This window comes from Monodelphis domestica, chromosome 5 (assembly GCF_027887165.1).
Source record: "Monodelphis domestica isolate mMonDom1 chromosome 5, mMonDom1.pri, whole genome shotgun sequence".
Classification (NCBI taxonomy): Eukaryota; Metazoa; Chordata; class Mammalia; order Didelphimorphia; family Didelphidae; genus Monodelphis; species Monodelphis domestica.
Window position 1 is genome coordinate 30,005,140 of NC_077231.1, and position 21,256 is coordinate 30,026,395.

General features: G+C 50.2%; 2 protein-coding genes across 7 annotated transcripts in view; one reads left to right on the plus strand and one right to left on the minus strand.

Moving 5' to 3' along the window:
- Positions 1-446: 446 nt before the first annotated feature.
- On the plus strand, positions 447-14,784 carry PPP1R1A (protein phosphatase 1 regulatory inhibitor subunit 1A). 4 transcript variants are annotated; one of them, XR_008912013.1, is made up of 8 exons: positions 447-984; positions 11,187-11,247; positions 12,581-12,618; positions 12,828-12,891; positions 13,399-13,554; positions 13,856-13,962; positions 14,066-14,169; positions 14,652-14,784. XR_008912013.1 is itself a non-coding variant. In XM_056797987.1 (7 exons), exons 1-6 carry the CDS (start codon positions 901-903, stop codon positions 13,960-13,962), a joined length of 510 nt encoding a protein of 169 aa, XP_056653965.1. In that variant the 5' UTR covers positions 447-900; the 3' UTR covers positions 14,652-14,784. The 4 variants fall into 4 exon arrangements, 3 of the variants coding, with proteins under 3 accessions (XP_056653965.1, XP_056653966.1, XP_056653967.1); XM_056797987.1 differs by lacking the exon at positions 14,066-14,169; XM_056797988.1 differs by lacking the exon at positions 13,856-13,962.
- Positions 14,785-16,212: 1,428 nt separating this feature from the next.
- PDE1B (phosphodiesterase 1B) overlaps positions 16,213-21,256 on the minus strand; it is a 37,030-nt gene continuing 31,986 nt past the window's right edge. For all 3 annotated transcript variants that reach the window (XM_056797985.1, XM_056797984.1, XM_056797986.1), the window contains 6 exons: positions 21,132-21,252; positions 20,080-20,161; positions 19,657-19,765; positions 19,178-19,278; positions 18,560-18,680; positions 16,213-17,735 (listed from right to left, as the gene is read on the minus strand). In XM_056797985.1, the coding sequence (XP_056653963.1) occupies positions 18,580-18,680; positions 19,178-19,278; positions 19,657-19,765; positions 20,080-20,161; positions 21,132-21,252 (514 nt within the window). In that variant the 3' untranslated portion in view covers positions 16,213-17,735; positions 18,560-18,579. The remainder of the gene's footprint in view (positions 17,736-18,559; positions 18,681-19,177; positions 19,279-19,656; positions 19,766-20,079; positions 20,162-21,131; positions 21,253-21,256) is intronic.

The following is a 21,256-nucleotide window of genomic DNA, read 5'->3' on the forward strand; positions in this document are numbered from 1 at the left end:
TGGAGGAAAAGAATCCTTCCATTTCGCAAGCACCGTTAGCTGACTCCCCTGCGCCGCGTGCGCGCACACACACACACACACACACACGCACACACACACACACACACACTCTTCCCCCTCCCTCAGTTGCTGAATCCTCTATGACTCGAGCCCCTCGCCTTCCTTTCCCTCCAATGGCATCAAAAGGCGTGACACTCATAGGGGTGACACTCTGGGTTATCCCAGCCAGCCTTTGGCTTTAGAGAAGGGCTAGAACACACCCAAAGCCCCGGCCCCTTTGCGGGAAGTCCTCCGCTAAGTCTAACCTCAATCCTTCCAGCTAGAGACTCGAGCCCCCTTTTGTCCTGGCTCGCTTGTGGCTAAAAATAGCGCTTAAAGGCTATTTACTAAACTGTCCATTGGCGTCTGCCCCTTCTCCCTGCCCCAGCCCCAGCCCCAGTTGTGTTCCCTAGAAAACCTGCCCAACCTGGACGTAGAGTCGGGTTAGGGCTCCGCCCATCTGGGCTCGGAGGATTCCTGGGTCCCCGCCCAAGCTCTTGCCCTCCACCTTCCACCCAACGCCTAATTGGGGACAGGCCACACCCCCAGTCGGTGGCACCCTGGTGGTGACCCCCGTTGTCGCGGGCTCGACAGGGTTAAGGTTTCGGGGCGGGTGGGGGTTTGGGGAGGAAGGGGGACTGAGCCAATCGGCTGCGGCTGAGTCCCGGGGAGTGAGGATCCGAGAGCAGAGCCGGAGCAGCGGCCCGGGCAGCGGCTGGGGCAGCGGCTGGGGCAGGAGCAGCAAAGGAGAGGCAGTCCGCTAGTCCCTCGGACGCTACCGGAGCCGCCCCATCCCCCACCGCCACTGCAGTGCCGGCTTTCTCCGGCCAGAAGGACCCAGGCGTCCCGGGTGCCCCAGCCATGGAGCAAGACAACAGTCCCCGCAAGATCCAGTTCACAGTCCCGCTGCTGGAGCCGCACCTGGACCCGGAGGCGGCGGAGCAGGTGGGGCGCAGGGAGGCTTTGTTGGGCCGGGAGCCCGAGGGCGGAGGGGTATCCCCAGGGCGGGGGAGGCAGTGGCTAGAGTAGGCTGGACTGAGCTAAGAATAGGGTGACTTCTGCTCTTTGGGGAAGTCGGGGAACAAGAGGATCCACGGTCTGGATGGGGGGTCCCTCTTGCCCCCTGTGTCTGCTGGAGGGCAGTACCCCCTCGGTGGAGGACAAGGATGGCAAAGAATTCCCGTTTACCGATTGGATGGCTGAGCTCCCATCCCTCCTATACTCAGAAGCACAAACCCATCTGGACTGTGGGCAGACAGACGGACCGACGCTCCCACTCTCGCTCTCTCTGATCCCCACCCCCTTCGGAGACTCACAGCCCAAACTCGCTCCCTCCCCACGGTCGGCGGGGGAGGTGGGGGATGGGAAGAGAGATGCTGCTGCTGCCCCTGCAGCCCCTTTCCCTTCTTTTACCAGTGATCTCTCCCCCACCTCAGTTCTGAAAGGAGCTGGCAGTGAGGGGTGGGGGACACTAAGGATCTCCCACAGTTTCCCAGGAAGTGTTGGGGGCTGGGAGGGGATTAAGTTGATGAGAAAACCCAAAATAACGGGGGGGGGGGATCGTGTGAGGCTGGGGGAAGGGGAGAACGTGGCCCCAGCCTTTGCCCTGCAGGAGAAGAGTGGTGGGAAGGAGAGTTTCGGGGCAAAGACTTGGAGTAGGCAGGGAGCAGGATGGGAAAGGACCTTCTTCTCCCGACTCTGGGAAGAATGAAATGTGTCTCCTGGAGCTCCGCTCTCCTGGCTGGAAGAATGAACACCTGGACCCTCATCCCCAAGTCATGGGAAGAAGAGTTGACCCACTGGGAAAAGGGCCTACATGGGCCCTGAGTGTAGATGGGCAGGACTTTGGGTCAGGGTGCAGATGATGCTTGATTCTCTGGGAGCTCCCCCACACCTCTGGACCTGGCCAAAGGAGTAGGTGACATAGCCAGGCCTTGGGCTGCCTGACCTGAGCTATTTTTAGCTCAGAGCTGCCTGACCAGGAATAGGGAGGGAGGGAGGCTGAGTGGACACAGAGGCCAAAGGGTAAGGGCTAGGGCCACCATGTTGGCAAAGGTCCACCCACACACACACAGATCACCAAAGACTATTTGCACAGTTTGGGATCTCATTTACCCTCTCCAGAAGACTCTCCCAATTTCCCTTGTCAACCCCAGATCCTTCCAATGGAAGCTCTGGTCCTGGATTCATACATTAGCTCTCTCTCTGTCTTGGGAACAGAGTTCCCTCCACCTGGAAAAACTCCTATCTGTCCTCTCTGGATCCTGAAGGGAGGATGTTCCTTCTGCTCCAGCTGTTTGGTAAAAACAGAGCCCAGATGTGAAAGAAGTACTTCTCTCTCCCACTCTTCTTCCCCTCCCACCCACTCCCCACTTCTATTTAGGTCTCCAAAGCAGGGATCCTCAAGTGCCCACTAGAATGGCGGAAGGTCAGATTGGGAAGGACAGATTCTTCCTCTGGGTCAGATCTTTGCAGATCTACAAGATGGGCAGAACCCAGACTTCTAGAGATAGCCAGGTGCCCAAGTCTCAGAGAGTCTCGTCTCTACCAGCCCTAAAATGAGCCATGGCAGCTGCAAAGTGTGTGGTTAGGCCTCTAGAAGAACTCCCTGAATATGGGGAGGGGGTGGGGGATGACAAAGGGAGGCCTTAAAGAGGAATGAGCATCCTCTACCCATTTCCTTAGAGGAGGGGGAAAGAGAAGATGACCTCTGGCTCAGAATGAGAGGGCTGATAGGAGGAAGCCTTGTGTGCTGGGGGGTGGAGAGCCAGGCAGAACTAACATGATCTGCCTCCAGCTGGTCCCTTCATCCCACTGTCATGGGTTGATTCTTTGTTTGTGGTCTGGGGAGGCAGGTGTGTGTGTGGTTGGCAAGAAGAAGAGAAAGAAAAGGAAGGGGGATCTACAGAGGTCCACACAGCAGCCAGTGGAGACGAGAAGTGAAGGAAGGGAGTCAGCTAAGAGACTCGAGATCTCAGTAAACCTGGGTCTTCTCAGTCTAAAATTCTCCCTCCAGCTGAGCCTCAGTCTCTCCCGCTGGGGCATTATGGATTTATGGCTATGGGAGAATGGCTGGCTAAGCTAAGGAGAGAATGATGAGAATAATTAATTACACGTTGATATGATCCTTTCTGGTTTACAAAGCTCTTTTCTCACTACAACCCAGCAAAATAGTGTGAGTGTAATTGTTCCCATTTTATAGATTTTGAAGCCCAGAGAGGTCAATTCAAATTTTATCCCCTTCATTGTACAGCTAATAAAATGGAGTGCAAAAGACTTGCCCAAAGCTAAACAACCCCAAATTCAACACCCTTTCCATTATACCAAAGTGACAAGCTTGCTCATTGCCACAAGAAGCTAAATAAGAGGGTAGGAGATTTTAGCTCAGCTTTCCTGGTAACAAATCCAGGGGAAGGACTCAGGAATTTGATGGGGGCAAGAGGTAGGAAGAAGGGGGCAGTTGGATGGCTCACGGGATTGAGAGCCAGGCCTAGAGATGGGAGATCCTAGATTGAAATCTGGCCTCAGACACTTCCTAGCTGTGTGACCCTGGGCAAGTCACTTAGCCCCTTTGCCTAGCCCTTGCCACTCTTCTGCCTTGGAACCAATACATAGTATTGATTCTGAGATGGAAGGTATGGGTTTAAAAAAAAAAAGAGGTAGGAAGAAGAACATCACATGGTCTCTCAACCATCCACAGTCTAGTCTACACAAAAATCCCAAGTTGGAAGTTTCTGGGAGATTTCAGGGATCTTTGGAGGTCTGGGGAATAGCCCAGGTCAGTGGAGAAGTAGAGACAAAGGCCTCTGCTCTCAAAGACCTTCAGAAATGGAAGGACTGTGATGAGAGCAAATGAGAGATCCAGACAATGTGGAATGACAAAGCTGGAAACTGAGAAGTTGCTTTTGGCTGGATGAGTGGGAAAATCAAGAAACCATCCATGGCGGAGGCAGCCCCTACGATGAGCCCTGAAGGAAGACAGAGACTAAGGAAATGGAGTGGGAAGTGAAAGTGGGGCAGGGGAGAAGCAGGGCAGAATCGATTCTTCACATAGGCTAAGGAGTAGGATATATGGAGATCCTAAGATTAGAACAAGAAGGAACCTCAGAGCTCTAGGCCAGCCTTCTCATTTTACAACTGAGGAAGCTGAGTTCAATGACTTACCCAAAACCCTAAGGAGTGACCTGGCAGAACCAGGATTTAAACTCAGATGCCCTTACTCAAAACCTTTCTTTGCTACAGGCTACTCTGAAATTAGAGGACCCAGATTCAGATCTTAACTCTGACACTCTCTCAGTGACCTTGGGCAAGTCATTCAACCTAAGACCTCAGTTTCTTTATCTACAAAACTGGGGAGTTTGATCAAAGGACCTCTAAGGTCAAATCCAACTCTAACTCTATGATCCAATGGAGGGAGAGTGGGAAAGGAAAGTATGAAAGAGAAAAGAGAAAAAAGAAAGAAGGAAAGAGGATAAAGGGATGGAGGAAGAGAGGAGGGAAAGGAAAGGGAGGGAAAGGAAAGGAAAGGGAGGGAAAGGAAAGGAAAGGGAGGGAAAGGAAAGGAAAGGGAGGGAAAGGAAAGGAAAGGGAGGGAAAGGAAAGGAAAGGGAGGGAAAGGAAAGGAGAGGAGAGGAGAGGAGAGGAGAGGAGAGGAGAGGAGAGGAGAGGAGAGGAGAGGAGAGGAGAGGAGAGGAGAGGAGAGGAGAAGGAGGGGAGGGGAGGGGAGGGGAGAGAGGAGGGGAGGAGAGAGAGGGGAGGGGGAGAGGGGAGGGGAGGGGAGAGAAAGAAAAAGGAAAAAGCAAAAAAGGGAGAGAGAAAAGAAAGAACAAAGAAGGGGAGAGGAAATGAGAGAGGATAAAGGAGAGAAGAAAGAAATCAGGGAATGAAAGAGGGAAAAAGAGGAATCATGAGTAATCTTTAAAAAAAAAAAAACACCTTAATTCTGTCTTGGAATTTATATCAATTCTAAAGCAGAAGAGTGGTAAGGGCTAGGCAGTTAGAGTTAAGTGACTTGCCCAGCATGACACAGCTAGGATGTGTCTGAGGCCAGACTTGAACCCAGGATTTCCCAACTCCAGGTCTGGTGCTCTAGCCACTAGGCAACCTAGCTTCCCCCATGGGTAATCTTAATTATTTACAGAAGAGGCTGGGAAGGCTGTTGGCTTTTTAGAATGGGAAACACATTTCTTTTTCCCCAGTCCAGGCAAGGAGTTCTGGATAGAAGGCATGCACCTCAGGTCCTCTACAAAAGGGCGGATATTTTGAATTGGAAAAGACAGATCAGGTCACCTAATCCCAACCTATAACTCCACAGATGAGGCCCAGAGAGACTGAATGACTGAGCCAGCATCACACTTGCCGGAGCTGGTTTTCAAACCCAGGTCCTCTGCCTCCAAGGTCAGTCGTTTTTTCACTGCCCTGAGTGGCTGTGGTGAGACCCTCCCTTGGCCTCCAGTCCTCAACTGAAGGCTACGCAGATAGACACACCACTGACACAGGGCCCTTTGTGTGGGTACACACGTAGATCAGTGTTGTCAGAGACCCTGAACTGTGATCAATCAATGAGCATTTATCTGCTCCGTGCAAAGTTGCGGGGACGCAAAGCAATAGTGAAACACATCCTAAGCAGGAAAGACAGTGGATGAATGCATAAATATCAACATAACATAAGCAAAATTAAACCGAGGTATCTTTTTAGGTGGAGGTAGGATGGGGCAATCAGAAGAGGCTCAGTGGATAGAACCAGGCATAGAAATGAGAAGTCTTGGGTTCAAATCTAGCCTCAGACATTTCCTAGCTGTGTGACCCTATGCAAGTCACTTAGCCCTCATTTCCTAGACTTTACTGCCTTTCTGCCTTAGAATTGATACCCACTATCAGTTCTAAAGGTAAGAATTTAAAAGACGGAGAGACAGAGACAGAAAGAGAGAAAGAAAGAGAGGTTTTGTGTAGAATGTGGCCCCTAAGCTAAGTCTTGAAGGAAGCCAAAGATTCCAAGAAGCAAGGAAAGAGGAAGAGAATACCAGGTATGCAAGACAGCCATTGCAAAGGTGTAGAGACAATAAAAAGAATATGGTGAATACTGCTCACAGGATCACAGGATAGAAGAATAATGTATAGGAAGACCAGAAAACTGGGGGCAGCTGGGTGACTCAGTGAATTAAGAGCCAAGCCTAGAGATAAGAGGTTCAAATCTGACCTCAGACACTTCCTAGCTGTGTGACCCTGGGCAAGTCACTTAACCCTCATTGCTTGCCCTTACCTCTCTTCTGCTTTGGAACTAATACATTGTATTGATTCCAAGATACAATGTAAGGATTTTTAAAAAAGAAAGAAGAAGACTGGAAAATTCAGAAGGGTCCAGATTGTGAAGAGTTTTAAATGCTGAACCTTTAGGAGGAGAGGGGAAAGAGATAATGAGTTCTGTTCTGGACATGTTGAGTCTGAGATGGCCAAAAGGCAGTTTAGGAGAGAGATTCTGCTAGAACTGGGAATCATCAGTATAGAGATGGTAATTGCACCCCTGGGAGCTGATGAGATCACCAAGACAGAGGGTTCAGGAAGAAGCCTTGGGGTACACTCACAGTCAGTGAATATGACATGGATGATGAATCAGCAAAGGAGATGGAGAAGGATTGATCAGAGAGTTCAGAGAATCAGGAAGAAACAGTGAACCATAAACGAAGAGAAGAGAATATCCAAGAGGAAAAGACCGTTAATAGTGCTGCATGCTGCACAACGGTCAAGAGATCATTAGATTTCACCATTAAGATATCAATGTAACTTTGGAGGGGGCAACCCCAATTGAGGGATAAGGTCAGAAGCCAAACTGCATGGAATATGGAGGCACCAACCTTCCAAAGGAATTCAGCTGAAATGTGTGTGTATGCTAATATCTTCTGCTTTTGAGTTCCCTTTGGATTTGTTTTAGTTGGATACATATTTCTCTTAATTTGTTGGATACTATTTTTTTTAAACCTTACCTTCCGTCTTGGAGTCAATACTGTGTAGTGGCTCCATGGTAAAGGCTAAGCAATGGGGGTCAAGTGACTTGCCCAGGGTCACACAGCTGGGAAGTGTCTGAGGTCAGATTTGAACCCAGGACCTCCCATCTCTAGGCCTGCCTCTCAATCCACTCAGCTACCCAGCTGTCCCCGGGTACTATTTTTTAAATGTAATCATAGTATAATTATTTTTCTCTTTCCTTCTTTTGTCATTTCTTTTTATATTCCCCTTATTTTCTTCATATTTCCAATATTTGCCATTTCTAATAATATAATACAATTTATTACATTCAAATATAACAATCTAGTCAGCCATTTCTCCCATTCAAAAAAACAGGAATTCAACTGAGAAAGGAAGAGTCAGAGGATCATAGATCTAGAACTAGAAGGGTCCTCAAAGGCATTCAACCCCCTCATTCTACAAAAGAGAAACTGAGGCCTATGTAGATTAAGCAATATGCCCCAAATCACACAGGAAGTGTGTAGGTAGGATTTGAACCCAAATTCTCTGATTCAAAGGGCTCTCTTCTTGCCATTGTCCCACACTGTCTATAGGAGGAGATTGAGCAAAGATGGCAAGAATGGAGAAATGTTTAAGGATGGAGGAGAGTTGAGTGAAGTGTGTTTAAAGGCATGAGGAAAGAAGGCTGAGATGGAGAAAGAAGTAAGAGTATGTAGAGAGGGAATGATGATTGAGTTCATCTGTTAAGAGAAGTCGGGAGAGAATGGGATTCATCTAACGGGTTTGGCATTGGGGAAGAGAAGAATCACCTCTTCATCAGAGATTGGAAAAAAGGAAAAATGAGGGGGACGAAGTCAAGGGGTTGTCAAATGAGGAGGTTGAGTTGTCAGATGTGGAGGAGAAGAGAAGAATGTTCTCAGCAAATAATGTCAACTTCAATGAAGTATGAGACAAGGGCCTCAGCTAAGGGGGTGGGAGAGTGTGGGAGAGAAGAAAGGATTTGGTACAGCTTCTGTTGGAAGGAGAATAGAGACACAATTAGGAGGACCATCTTGCTCCCGTGAGGGTCCAATGGAGAGATTAGATAACAAGCTCTCAGTAGAGGTAGTTCAAGACTCCATTGGCTCCATTCAAGTAACACATAAGTAGAAGAGGAAGCAAATAGAGGGAGTAATTCCAAGTTAGGCTTTGCCAGGACACAAGCAGCAGTAAGGGAACTGAGAATATAGGACTGTGTGGAATTGGACTGGTTCACTAAAGAGTCTGCATGAGGAAGAGATGAAGATATGGCCAGAGTAGAAGAGGGAGCTTGGCAAAATACAGAGGAGGGCAGAGATCAAAGGTCATGATGAAGAAGAATGGGCTTGAGAGGAGGGGTGAGGGATAGGGAAAGATGGAATGCTAAGAGATTGATCTTAAAGAACTTGGGTTCTTGGTCATGAAAATGGAATATTTAATGCATGATGGAAAGATTAAGGGTGTGGCCATCTTTGTGTGCTGCTGAGGTAGAGAGGAGGAATAGGTCATAAAAGATTGAGGAATTGGGAAGTCAACATGCATGCTGAAATCTCTTTAGTATGAGGGCATGAGTTGGTGAGGAGTTGTGTGACCTGGACAAATCACTTAACCCTATTTGCTTCAGTTTCCTCATCTGTAAAATAAGCTGGACAATGAAATGACAAACCCTCCAGTACGTTTGCCAAGAAAACCCCAAACAGGGTCATACAGAGTCAGGCACAACTGAAAAATGACTGAGCACAACAACAATGTGAAAAAGAAGAATTCGAGCCAGACATTGAACTCACTGAAAGAGATGCCACCACCCCCGGGAGAGGGAAGGTCTTACCACCAAGCCATCTCACATTCCTTATTCCTCCACTAGACCGTCCCATTCTTCTCCCTCTTTTACATTGGAGAAATCCTGCCTGAAGTCTAACTTTAGCCCCTCCTGCTTCATCAGAAGGGCATTTCGTTGATAGAAAAAAGATTCTATATATACTAATGAGGACCCAAAACTCTTAAGAATCTTTAAGTTCAAAATCCATTTCTCTTTGCATCCCAGCATCTAGCAGAGTGGTCCAGAGTGGTCATTTAGTCAATACTCATTAATTGATTGGTTTCATGATACAGTCTTTGCCCTCATCTCATCACCATCTCCCCTCTCCAACTTCTCTCAGGACTAGCTAACCGCTTCTCAATTCTGTCCAGCCCCTTTCTCTCATTCTCCTGCTTCAATGTGGTACCCAGAAGGTGGGTATTGCCAGCTTGGTGAAGGAGCACTAATTTGGGGGGGGGGGGTCAGAGAAGAAGATGTTATGGGTGACTTTAGATGAATGAGGGATAAGGGCAGGGTACAAGATTTCCCAGCCACCACACTCCATCCACCAACCAAGGTCTTGCTATAAGGGTAGTATTAGACTTGGAATCTAGAAAGACCTGAGTGGGATTCCCCAAATCTGGCCCTACTAGTATGACATGGCTGGGCTTCAGTTTCACTATCTACAAAATGGGTGTAGTAATACTCAGACTACCTACTCCAAAGGATTATTTGTGAGAGGATCAAGTGAAGATATTCTTGAAGCCTAAGCACTTTCCAAATGTAAAAGAATTACAGAAATATGAACAGTTATTATTGTTATTATGAATTCTGATTCTTGGTCTATTCTGCAAGCCTCATTTGGAACAGCTGAAAGGTCATTTGAGAAGAAGGGCAGGGACCCTTGGGGAAAGTGGGAGGAATACTGGGAAAGAACGTGAAACATTAATAAAAGGGAAACCAGGAGGAAATGAAAATAGAATGAAAGGGGGATGAGAGAAAAGGACAGACTGGTATGATCCCAAGTGGGGAGAAGGATCAGTGGCTGTCGTCTGAGGACATAACTGGGAGGAGAAAGGAAGAGCAGGAAAGAAGGACTCAAAGGTGCATAAAGGATGAGGAACGTTGACTAGAAGAACACTGGGAAAGGGGACAGATCTGGGAGACTGACTCTTCAGGGAAAGGAGCTGAGAGTGGGAGTGGGCCTGAAAACCCTGAAGGGAAAGGACCAGGGACTGGAGGAGACATGAGGGTGTGGGGATAGAGCCTGGAAAGGGCTTTAAGGGAAGATGTGCTAGGGCAAAGAGAGTGAGATGGAACTTGGCTGGTGCTGATTTGTCCTATTGGATCTCCCATGTCATCCCTGAGATAAGACTGTTGTGGAGGTTGTGGGGAGATTCTCTCTAGATCCTGGCACACTGAGGGTACATATTTCTGCTTGGTGGGAGAAAAATCCTGACCTCCAGGGTTATTTCTGGCCATCGATCCCTGTACAGTAGATGAGGATGATGCAACTGCTGAGAATAGAGGTGCCAAAAGCCAACAAGGGAGAGTTGAGGCAGCAGGAAGGACTTCCAGGTTGTTCAAGAAAGTCATAAGCAAAAAAGGTCCTGGAGGGTCATAGGTTCAAACCTAGAGGAGACCTCAAAGGAGGCATTGTGGCGAGCTTAATGTATGAAGATGGATCGGGGAATCTGTGGAGCACACTTAATAATAATGATCGATGGCACAGAGTGCTTCACAATGTGTAAGAGTACCATATATCCTTTATCCCATTTGATCGTTATGACAGTCCTGGGAGTGGGGTAGTGTACGTTTTGTTGTTTTCATTTTATGGACTAGGAAACTGGGGCTCTAGTAGCTTGAATAACAACACAGGAGCATCAAAGGGATTTTAGAGGTCATCCAGTTGAATGCCCATAATTCATAGAAAAGGAAACTGAGGCTTAAAGAGATGAAATTATTAGGGACAGCTGGGTGGCTCAGTGGATTGAGAGCCAGCCTTAGAGACAGAAGTTCCTAGATTCAAATCTGGCCTCAGGTACTTCCTAGCTGTGTGACATTGGGCATTAGCATTGCTTAGTCCTTATGGCTCTTCTGCCTTGGAACCAATACACAGTATTGTTTTTTGCTTTTTTGTTTGTTTGTCTTAAGGGGTGAAATTATTTATCCAAGGTCTCTGAGGTAGTATGGGGCAGAGAGCCAGGGCTCGGACCCATTCCACATCCAGGGCTATTCACCACATGGCCTCTCTTTGTTGTAGTTCCCATGTGTGGGTCTTTGGATGTGATTGCATTGGGCATGGGTTAAATGGAATTGAATCCGTTTGCCTGTTGGTCTCGGTGACTCTTTTGTACCCTCCCAGATCCGAAGGCGTCGTCCCACCCCAGCCACCCTTGTGCTGACCAGTGACCAGTCATCTCCAGGTAACTCAGAAGCCCCTGGGCATGGAGGGAGTAGAGCATGGTGGCTGGGTCTCACTGTGGAACAAGAAGGCACGAGGGCCAGAGGTAGCAAGTGGGGTCCTTTGGGTTCCTGAGTGGGGCAAGGTTGAGAGTGAAGGGCCTGGGTCTCAGGAATGGGGGCTGGGCAAAGCAATGGGTGAAGATCTGGATCTCATGTTCCATGAAGAAGGGAAAGGCTGGTTGGGAGTGAGGAAGGGTTCCTAGCTCCTGGGAGAGAAAGAAGACCAGGGAGGAGAGCCCAGAGCCTGGTGGGTGCATTGAGAGCAGGAAAACTTCCTTTGCTTTCTCAGCAATGAGAGTGAAGGCTGGGAGGGGCAGGGACACCACCTGCCTCCTCAGCCCCCCAGGAATTGGGCTGGTCAACTGATTGCTGGTTGCCACAGCAACAGCCTACTAGGTTTCTCTAGTAACTAGATGCTGTGGCTCCTCCCCTTCCCCAGGAGAGAGGCAGTGACATCTGTGGGGGAGGGGGCCCTTCCTCTCCCTACTCCCTCTCTCGGCGGCTCTTAAAGACTTCAAAATAAAGAGTAAAAGAAGGGCAGGCCAGAGTTTAAGGAGTCCTAAGTCCTCAGCATCACTTCAGGAAACAACTTGGAAGTCATCCCCTGCATCCTGGCCAGGATAAGCTTGCTGCTAGCTGACCCTTCCTCCCCTACTTTCCCCCTATGCTGGACTATGAGGGGAGCCCCATCCTAGGATCAAGGGAGAGAGGATAGATCACCAAGGGCAAATCTCTGGCCAGTGTCTACACAGCCCCCAGGCCACCAGGCAAAAGAGTCCCAAATGTAGGCACTGAAACAAAAGAAATGGGTACAGCTAGACAGAATCCCAGATTTCAGCCCTGAGACTTAATAGTACAGCCTATGGAACAGTCAGATGGCTCAGTGGATACTGGCCTGGAGTTGGAAGGACCTGGGTTCAACTCTGATTTCAGACACTTCCTAGTTGTATGACCTTGGGCAAGTCACTTAACCCCTTACCACTTTTCTGCCTTGGAACTGATTCTCAGTATTGATTCTAAGTCAGAAGGTAAATGGGATGGGAAAGGAGTTTGTGATTTGTTTTATACTATGGTAGAAAGAATGGGGTCCTGGTGGCAAGTGGGAGTCCTGAACTCTAATTCTGACTCCTTGATTAAGCAACTCCATGACCTTGAACCAGTCATTTCCTTCCTCTGGGCCATAACTTCTTCGTCTGTAAAATGAAGGAGTTAAACTAAATTACTTCTAACCTCTATTCTAGTTCTCATTCCTGTTCCTATTATTCTTTCCTCCTCCCACTACTCCTTCCCCAGAGATTGATGAAGATCGGATCCCCAATCCTCTGTTCAAGGTGAGTGGGGCCCCCACATGCCATCAAGCTCCCTCTTCTCTCAGTGCCCTGAAGGCAGGATGATGGGTTCCATAGAAGGTTTAACTCTAGATCACTCACACACTCGTCCCTGGCAAGGATCCAGTGTTGTCCCCAAGGTGCCAAAAGGAGGTGGGGAGGAGGCCAACCTAAGGGCAGGAAGTACCAGCTTCACTCTGTGTCCCTTACAGTCCACATTGTCCATGTCTCCAAGGCAGAGGAAGAAGGTGACTCGGACCACACCAACGATGAAAGGTTTGGGTAGCCCCCCCACCACATGCCCTCCTATTCTCACCTCCATTTCCTCCCCTCCTCCTTCCCCCAAGGGCTTTAAATCAGGTAGGGCTCTGCCTGAAAGTGGGGTGTCAGGGGCAGAACCATAGGGGTCAGCATCATGGACTCCCTCCCCTTCACTTCCTGTGGCCTCAGTTTCCCCATCTATGAAGTGAGGCTGAAACCTCTAGGATCTCATAAACCATCCCAATCAGGGGAGAATCTCTCTCTGTCTGTCACAACCCTTCTGCAGCCTCCTGCTTCCCCCTTCTGGTGTCCACTTCATTGCCTCCTACTTGACTCTTCTCAGTCATCTGGAAGGGCAAGAACATCCGTGGGTCCATTCCCATCCACCTCGAGGACCCCAATCCCTAAATTGTTAAATGGGGTGGGGGATGGAGGGCAGGAGGATAAAGGGGGACTGTGTGGGGAAGCGCATCCAGCATACCCCCTTCCATGTCACTGCCTCCCCATCCCCATCCTCCAAAGAGCTCCAGATGATGGTAGAACATCACCTCGGACAGCAGCAGAAGGAAGAAACGGAAGCGGCAGCGGCAGAGAGCGAAGGAACCCAGGAGTCCTGCCTGCCTGAACATGAAGACACAGAAATGGGTTCAAAGCTGAGCCTCCCTAGAACTTCCCCGAGTATGTGAGGGAAGGGGAGGGACTAAGACCAGTGGGGAGTGGGGTGGGGAGAACCACAGAGATTCCCCTTTAAAGGAGAGGGTGAGGGGGGATCTAGCCCCAAGGCTAAAGGATGCAGGGATATTTGCATACATTTCCATCTCATTTACATATCACTCCTAGTGTCTGGTCCCCAACTCCCCAGGTCTGTCCCCTTCCACCATCGCCCAGCCGGATCCGGGGCTTCTCTCCAAGCTGAGGGCAGCAGGGACCCCCTCTCCCCTAGGCCCCTCCCCAAGGTAGACCCTTCTCCCTTCCCCAGGGCTTCCAGAATCCATCCCCAAGATCCAGGAGGCTGGCAGTGAGGAATCTAGTTCAGAGGCACCAACAGTGCATATACCACCTCCAGGCTCCAGGGGGGCAGACTAGGTAATAACCCCTGGAGCTGGGAGGCTCCCCGACAGAAGGGTGGTTGGGGCTGGGGAGGGGAAGGAGGGAGCAATGGGTTTCAGCCTCTGATGGGGTATTCTAGGTGCCCACACCACCTCTGAGGGTCAAAACAAAGTAGGTGGCCCGGAGCTACAGCAGGAGGGATTGAGGTTAGACATCAAGAAGGAATTCCTGCCTCTGGAATAGGTAAAGGAGATAGATTCATGGAAGCATTGGTGGGACAGCGGAAAGAGCCCCAGAGCGGGGATGGGGAGACCTGGGTTCGAATCTGCAGCCACCAACACTGATCCCAGTTGTGTCACTCACTAGCCTCAGGACCTTGGGCCCATCATCTCATCTCGCCGGCCCTCGGATGCCTCATCTGTAAAATGAGGGGTTGGACTAGATGGTCCTTTCCATCTGTGGGGGGGATTTGAACCCAGAGAAGCTCGGCAGTGTGGGCTGGGTTAGCAGTGGTCCTGATGGGGGAAGGAACATGGATAACCTGATCCACCTCCTGAGTCCCAACATAAGAGGAGAGAGGCTGAAGTGGTAGCAGGAAGGAGGGAGGTTAGATATCAGTCCAAAAGCAGAATGCCACCCAGGCCAGGACGAGATGCACCCCAAAGGGGACCGTCCAGTTATTCCTTGGCCCTAGCTCACTGTCTCCCTCTCCCCACCCCCCACAGGTCCAAGGACCACGAAGCTGTCCTGGAATCGAGGCTGGGGCTGGAGCCCCCCCAATTGCTGGTTCTTTTCTTCTTTCTTCATTTCGGGGTGATATCTCGAATTTCTAAAAAGTGATAAATTTGGTGTTGGGCCTTTGGTGCCTTCTTTCTTTCCCAGGTGGGAGGGCCTCCAGGGTCCGTTTGGGACTGCCTTCCCCTCACCCCTTAGCAAGTGTCTTGAGATGCAGAGACAGCCCTGTCACTGGAGCCAGAAGACAGACCAGCCAGAGGGAGGAGCATCTCTCACACCACAGCGCTCCGGTGTCAGGGGGAACTCCTCCTGACACTCATCCCCCATCCCCCGGGCCATTTGGGAAACCAGGCTGGCCCCTTTGCCTCCGGGCAGGAGGGAAGACCCGAATGACCTTGGGAATCTCCTCCCAGCCTCTCCGCAGTGTCCAGGAGGGTCTGGAAAGCCCCGCCTCGCTATAGCTGGGCCAGGGACTCCCTCTGGCGGTCGGAAGTCCGCATGACGCCCCTCCATGAGCTCCCCCCACCTTTGGCTAAAGCCAGGTCTGTTGAGCATCCCTGGCAGGGCGCAGGAAGTCGCAGAGCAGTTAGCCAGCGCCGTCCACTTTGCAGGTTTATCGTCGTCTCTTTTTCTTGCCAACCATCCTGGTGATTCATGCTTCAGACAGAGGATGGACTGGGGGACCACCAAGCCCCTTTCCAACTCCCAGGATTCTACTATGATGTGGCGTCCAGTCCAGAACCTGAGGGGTGGGTGCGTGTGCACTAACCTCAGTCTTTGCCCCCAACTCAGCCATGGTTCAGAGGCGGGGACCATGACCCTCCTCACGTCTTCGCTACCTCCAGAGATACCAGAGGGGACCCAAGGGGCTCCATCTGAGACCAGCATGGAAGCCAAGTCTATTAACAAAGGACAGGCTCTGCAGGCCACCCCCACCCTCAGTAGCTCCCACTCACCCAAACATGAAAGGGACAGGACCAGGGAGATGAAGCGGGTGGCCTCGAAGTCACCCAGCACAAAAGGGAGATGAAGCCAGGCCCATGTTCCCCTCCCTCCATTTCTCCAGTTGAGTGGGAAGAGATCAAATGCCTTAGCCTTGGCTTTCCAGCTTACAACGAGCCAGTGAAAGAGGCCATACAGGCACTAGAGAAAGGATAGGCTGGGTGGAGTGATGTCCACAATCCCTCAGGGGCAGTGAAGGGCCAAATGTGGGCCCAATTCTTCTAACTCCGTTGTTCTTTCCATGACCACATGCCAGAGACAACCTGTGCCAGCAGACTCCTGGCCAAGAGGGCAATGGGTGCCCATCAGACTTGAAGTGGGCAAGGGGTGGTGATGAGTATTTCCAGCCATTTCCCTCATCTAAGTCCCACTTGCCAGTGACAGATCCAAGGTCTAAACAGGAGTCCCCAGGACCAATCTCCCTCTTTGCCCATGATCTTGACCATGTCTTCAGGGGCCAGGGAGAAGACCCCATGGCCCACCCCAATCCCACCCTTCCATCACACCTGGACCAGGACGCTCAGATGGAAAGATGAAGACAACATCAGACCCTGTCTCCCTCCTTTATTGGTCTCTGGATGTAGCAGTGGTCTGCAAGGAGGGGGTGGGGAGAGACACATGCGCCTCTGTCCCCAGTCCCCAGGTAGGAGAGGGTGCTGGGGCAGGAGGGGAGGCCAGCATGTTCAAGAAACCATGGTGGATACAAGACACATGGAACACAGCCCATTGTACAGATGTGCTGAGCAGTATTTACACGGAGGGCAGGGTCACCTCAAATTTGGTTTTTCCCTTGGGGATGAGGGGAGGGGAGAAGTAGGGGGGTGCTCTCCCCAAACCCCACCCAACCCTCTGCTTATGGTTACCCTGGGTTACTGTCCCAAGAAGGGTAACCATTTGGGAGAGATGAGTGGGCCCAGGGACTGGTTGTATTATTGGTCTGTTGTCAATAGTGGATTTCTGGATTGCACATCCCTCTTCCTGTTACCCAAATGCCACCCCAACCAAGCTCTAGGGCACCCTGGTTCAGGATGGCTGAGCCTCTTAAGAGCTCCCTGGTTTCCTCCCCTGCCCAATGGGTAAGAGGAGGATGAGAGCATGTGCTCTTTAAGGGGATATGTACTGGGTGCTCATGTCAGGAAACCTCAAAGCACTTTACAGACATTGGTCGGATGGAAGCCACCCCCCACCCTAACCAGGGTGTCTGATGTGGGGGAGAGGGGTACATTGGACTCAGTAGAGGAGAGTAATACAAATAGGAGTGGATTCCCAGCCTTTCTACGGTTGCTGAAGCCCCTGGGGTGGGGGATACCCATACACCCAGGCAGCTATCTCTCCCCTGGCTCCAGGACCACATTGAAAAGGGGCAGAAAGAGGAGAGCCACCTCGGGGGATGAGCCTAGGAGTAAAGGAGCTGCGCTGGGAAGGAGAAGGGCCTGGGACACAACAATTTGGAGCAAAGGTAGAAAGCTGTCTTCTTTGGGGAATGAGGGGGACGGGGAAAGTTGTCTTCCTCCCCAGCTTTAAGAGATCCACATGTCTTATTCTGGCCCCTCCCGGGGGAGGAGACTGGGACCCAGACCTGCCAGCTAAGATCTGGGATGGGGGTCCCCAGGGGACTCCCAAAATGTATTGCTCAGAAACTTGGAGGCAAGAAGAGTATTGCACTGAAGGGGGCTGGCATCATTGATTTTCCCACCCCAAACCTTGGGGTGGGAGACAATCCAGGAAGCTTCTCCCCCACAAGACACCTGGTTATTGGCGGGGAGGGGGAGAAGTTTAGTCCAGAGGAAGCGGGGTTGGACAGAGCTCCCTGGGTTTTACTGCCTGAGAGAGGAAAATATACCCCATTCTAGGGGATGGCAAGGGGCTTCCTAGTGGGGAGTGGCAGGCCAAAGCCCAGGCCCAAATGTCCCCTTCCCCCAACCCCACAATCTCTGACATTTGGCCTTTAGGGTCATCCATCTTCTCTCTTCACCCTTGGGTTCCCCTGCCTCAGATCAATCTGTCATTCGAGGGAGCCAGTCCCAGTGAGTGGTGCTGATGGCGTCAACGACTTTGGGCTAAAGTGAAACCTGGGAGGCAAAGAGAGGTGGCTGAAGTCATCACATCACTGTCCCTTACAAGCACTCTTTGTGGTCCATGTAGGTGGGGGTGCCCCCTGGGCATCACCTCCCTGGCCTGACATCTCCCTTATGTGGCCCTTTTGGAGAGGAAGGAAAAAAGAGAATCTCTCCCCCTTTCCTTATCTTCTGTCCTCTGGCTCTCACCTCAACTTTCTCCCCCCCCCGCCCCCAGGGAAGTTTGTGCTAAAATCTAAGCTCTATCCAGCCTCCATGAAAATGGGAGGGGCCATGTGATGATGAGAAAAAACATGAGGCTGATAATCAGGACACCTGGTGATTTCAGGCCCAACTCTGCCAGTAACTTGCTCTGTGACCTTGGGCCAGTCATTCAACTAAGTGACCAAGTACTGGGCTTGGGATCAGCAGGACCTAGTTTGGCATCTTGCCACAGACAATGAGCTGTGTAACCCTGGACAAGTCATCTCCCTCAGCATCAGAATCCTTCTCTGTAAAATGGAGATAATACACCTACCTCCCAGGATCCTTGTGAGGATGCAGTGAGATACCACGGGATGTGCTGAGCAAACCTTGAAGTGCTATATAACTGCTAGTTATCACCATTATTCATATTGTACTATATACTCTAGTGCTCTGGACCTTAGTTCTTCCACCAGCAAAATGGAGGACTTTGAGCCATCCCTAAGCTCTCTTACCTCTAGCGGTTGGTTCTATGTCTGGGTGAGGATCACTGGAGCAGATAGCCTTTCCCAAGAGATTCTGAGGTTCCTCAGCCTTCACCCTACCAGCCCTACTTCTCCTTGCCTCATCCTCACCTGAGCCTGGGCCCAGGCAGCTAATCCAGGTTCCCGTTCTGATTGAGTTCTTCAGCGGGGGATGAAGGAGCTTCCTCTTCACATGGGGACAGCTCATCAATGGAAGTCTGATTGGTGATGCCTGGGAGAGGGGTGGAGAAGACATAGAAGTTCCTCCTGCCCAGGTCCAGGGCCTCCCAGCCTCCAATGGTCACTTCATTCATCTGCCCCACTTCTAGGCAAGAACCTCTTTAACCCCCATCTCATAGGAGAGAATCTCTGGGCCTCATCCCAGGGCAAGGCTCCCTGAGGTTCAGTTTCCTCATTTGAAGAGAGTGGACACTAACACTCCAAGTCCCAATCTCGCAAGGCTGATTAGAAGGACCATTTCATATATCTTCAACTGCCACTGACATGAGCAGTTTATTATTTGTAGTACTATCAAGATTGCCTCGGCTATCTCTGCTAAGTCCTTCCAGAAATCTAATTTGACTGTCTCCTAATCCATTTTCAGGGCATTCATTCTCTGACCTTTCCGCCACCCTGCCCAGTGTGAGACAAAAGAGGACTAGGAGCCCTCCTTCCCCCTGGCTCCTTTTATCTCCTGCTCCCTTTCCCCAGCTAGGACCAGATACCCACCACTTGCAGCTCTTTCTTTCCATTTCTGTTTGTTCTCCTGAATGTACTTGGTCCAGGTGGTCCGGAAACTGACCAGGTCAGGGTTGAGGTCACCTGGTTCTCTAGAACCATCCAGAGAGAGATGTCATTATTGGGAGTCAGGACTTGGGAAACCTGCTAGATGGAAATCCCTTCCTTCCACTCCTAGGGATCTTGGATGAGTCATAGAGTGTTGGATCCCATGCCTAGTGAATAGAAGACTACTTTCTGACTTGTTTTCCTTCCCCTCCTGCTACCATAGAACATGCTGTAGGAGGAAGGAGGACTCCAAAAGTGGAAGCAGGTGGAAATCACCAATTGGAGTAATGATGAGTTGGGCCCCTGTATCTTCCTAATCTCCCTGCCTTCTCTGTGGGCCCCCCTACCACCCCAAAGCCAAAGGACTTGAGCATCCAATGAGAACTAAACATGGAAGTTGCCCTCAGACAGTCCTGACTCACCTGGCCTTTGTCTTTGCCTTGGAGCCATCATCTACCAAAGGCTGGACACTCTTCTCAGCCACATCAGTCAAAACAGAAAAAGTGGGCTCCACAATGAAGTCAATGAATCCTGCATGGGTTGGGGTGGTTGAGGAAAGAGCAGACAGAGGTTTTTATACCAGTGAGTGAATGTCGTGGCCATGGTCATGACTCAATTCAAAACTGAGTGAGATGCCAACCCTCGGGGACTTGGGCCTTCCCATAAAAGAAGACCTTTGGATCCATCAGCCCCAATGAGTCCGACTGCTCAGGTGAAGTCAAGAAATCATCTGGCCATGGTTTCAGGAGGACTACCATAAAGACCCAACCCTGGCCTTTACTCTCCCCCACTACCACCTCCCACCCCCCAACCTCTCCTCCCTGCAAAGCCTGGTGGTCACTCACCGATCTGGGACTGAGCCACCAGGGTGGAAGTACGGTCGCAGAGTGGGGAGAAGGGCAGGCCCAGCTCTGCCTCCTTGTCCCCCTAAGAGAAAGAGGGAAGGTAGGAGGGGGGAATAGAACATTCCAGGCTAACACCCAGTTTTTCCAGGGATGAGCTAGAGGACACTGGGAACCAAGGCACAGAAAAGGCAGAGGGGCCAAAGTAACTTCTGTGCCTTTCATTTGAAAATCTAAGATACTTAAATGCCATTCAAAGGAGCTTCACTTATTATTATCTTGGGATAAACAGTTTATTCCAATCCTGAGAGCATAGTTAGAAGGATAATGAGGAATTCCCATAGGGGTGGGAAGGAAAGAGAGGTCAAAATTCAATTTAAAAGGGGCAGCTAGTGGAGAGAGAACCAGGCCTGGAGTTGGGAGGACCTGGGTTTAAATATGGCCTCGGACACTCCCTAGCTGTGTGACCCTGGCCAAGCCACCTTACCCTCTCACCCCATGGACTAGTCCTTGCCACTCTCCAGTCTTAGAATTTATATAATGTGATATGGAAAGGTAAGAGTTAAAAAAGTTTTTTAATTGAAAATTCCAGAACCCCATATCTGAGAGGAGAGAGAAGAAGAAGAAGAAGAAGAGAGAGAGAGAGAGAGAGAGAGAGAGAGAGAGAGAGAGAGAGAGAAAGAGAGAAAGAGAGAAAGAGAGAAAGAGAGAAAGAGAGAAAGAGAGAAAGAGAGAAAGAGAGAAAGAAAGAGAGAAAGAAAGAGAGAAAGAAAGAGAGAAAGAAAGAAAGAAAGAAAGAAAGAAAGAAAGAAAGAAAGAAAGAAAGAAAGAAAGAAAGAAAGAAAGAAAGAAAGAAAGAAAGAAAGAAAGAAAGAAAGAAAGAAAGAAAGAAAGAAAGAAAGAAAGAAAGAAAGAAGGAAAGAAGGAAAGAAGGAAAGAAGGAAAGAGAAAGAGGGGAGACTGAGAGATAGGGAGAGAGAGGAGACAGAGACACAGAGATAGACAGAGACAAAGAGACAGAAACAGACAGAGAGAGCATCAAGCTGACCACATACCTGCCGGAAGAATTCTTCCATGAGGGCCTTGGTCCACCGGCTGTGGACCGACCACTGCTTGGTGGGGTGGCTGATGTCAGCGGCATGCAGCAGGAGTGACAGGGCTTTGGACTTGTCAATCCTGA

Bases quoted from the DNA above. Each gene is read 5' to 3' on its own strand.
- PPP1R1A (XM_056797987.1), top strand. From the start codon at position 901: ATGGAGCAAGACAACAGTCCCCGCAAGATCCAGTTCACAGTCCCGCTG. The intron at 12,619-12,827 runs GTGAGTGGGGCC...TGTCCCTTACAG, and splicing joins TCCCCAATCCTCTGTTCAAG to TCCACATTGTCCATGTCTCC. The intron at 12,892-13,398 runs GTTTGGGTAGCC...CATCCTCCAAAG, and splicing joins GACCACACCAACGATGAAAG to AGCTCCAGATGATGGTAGAA.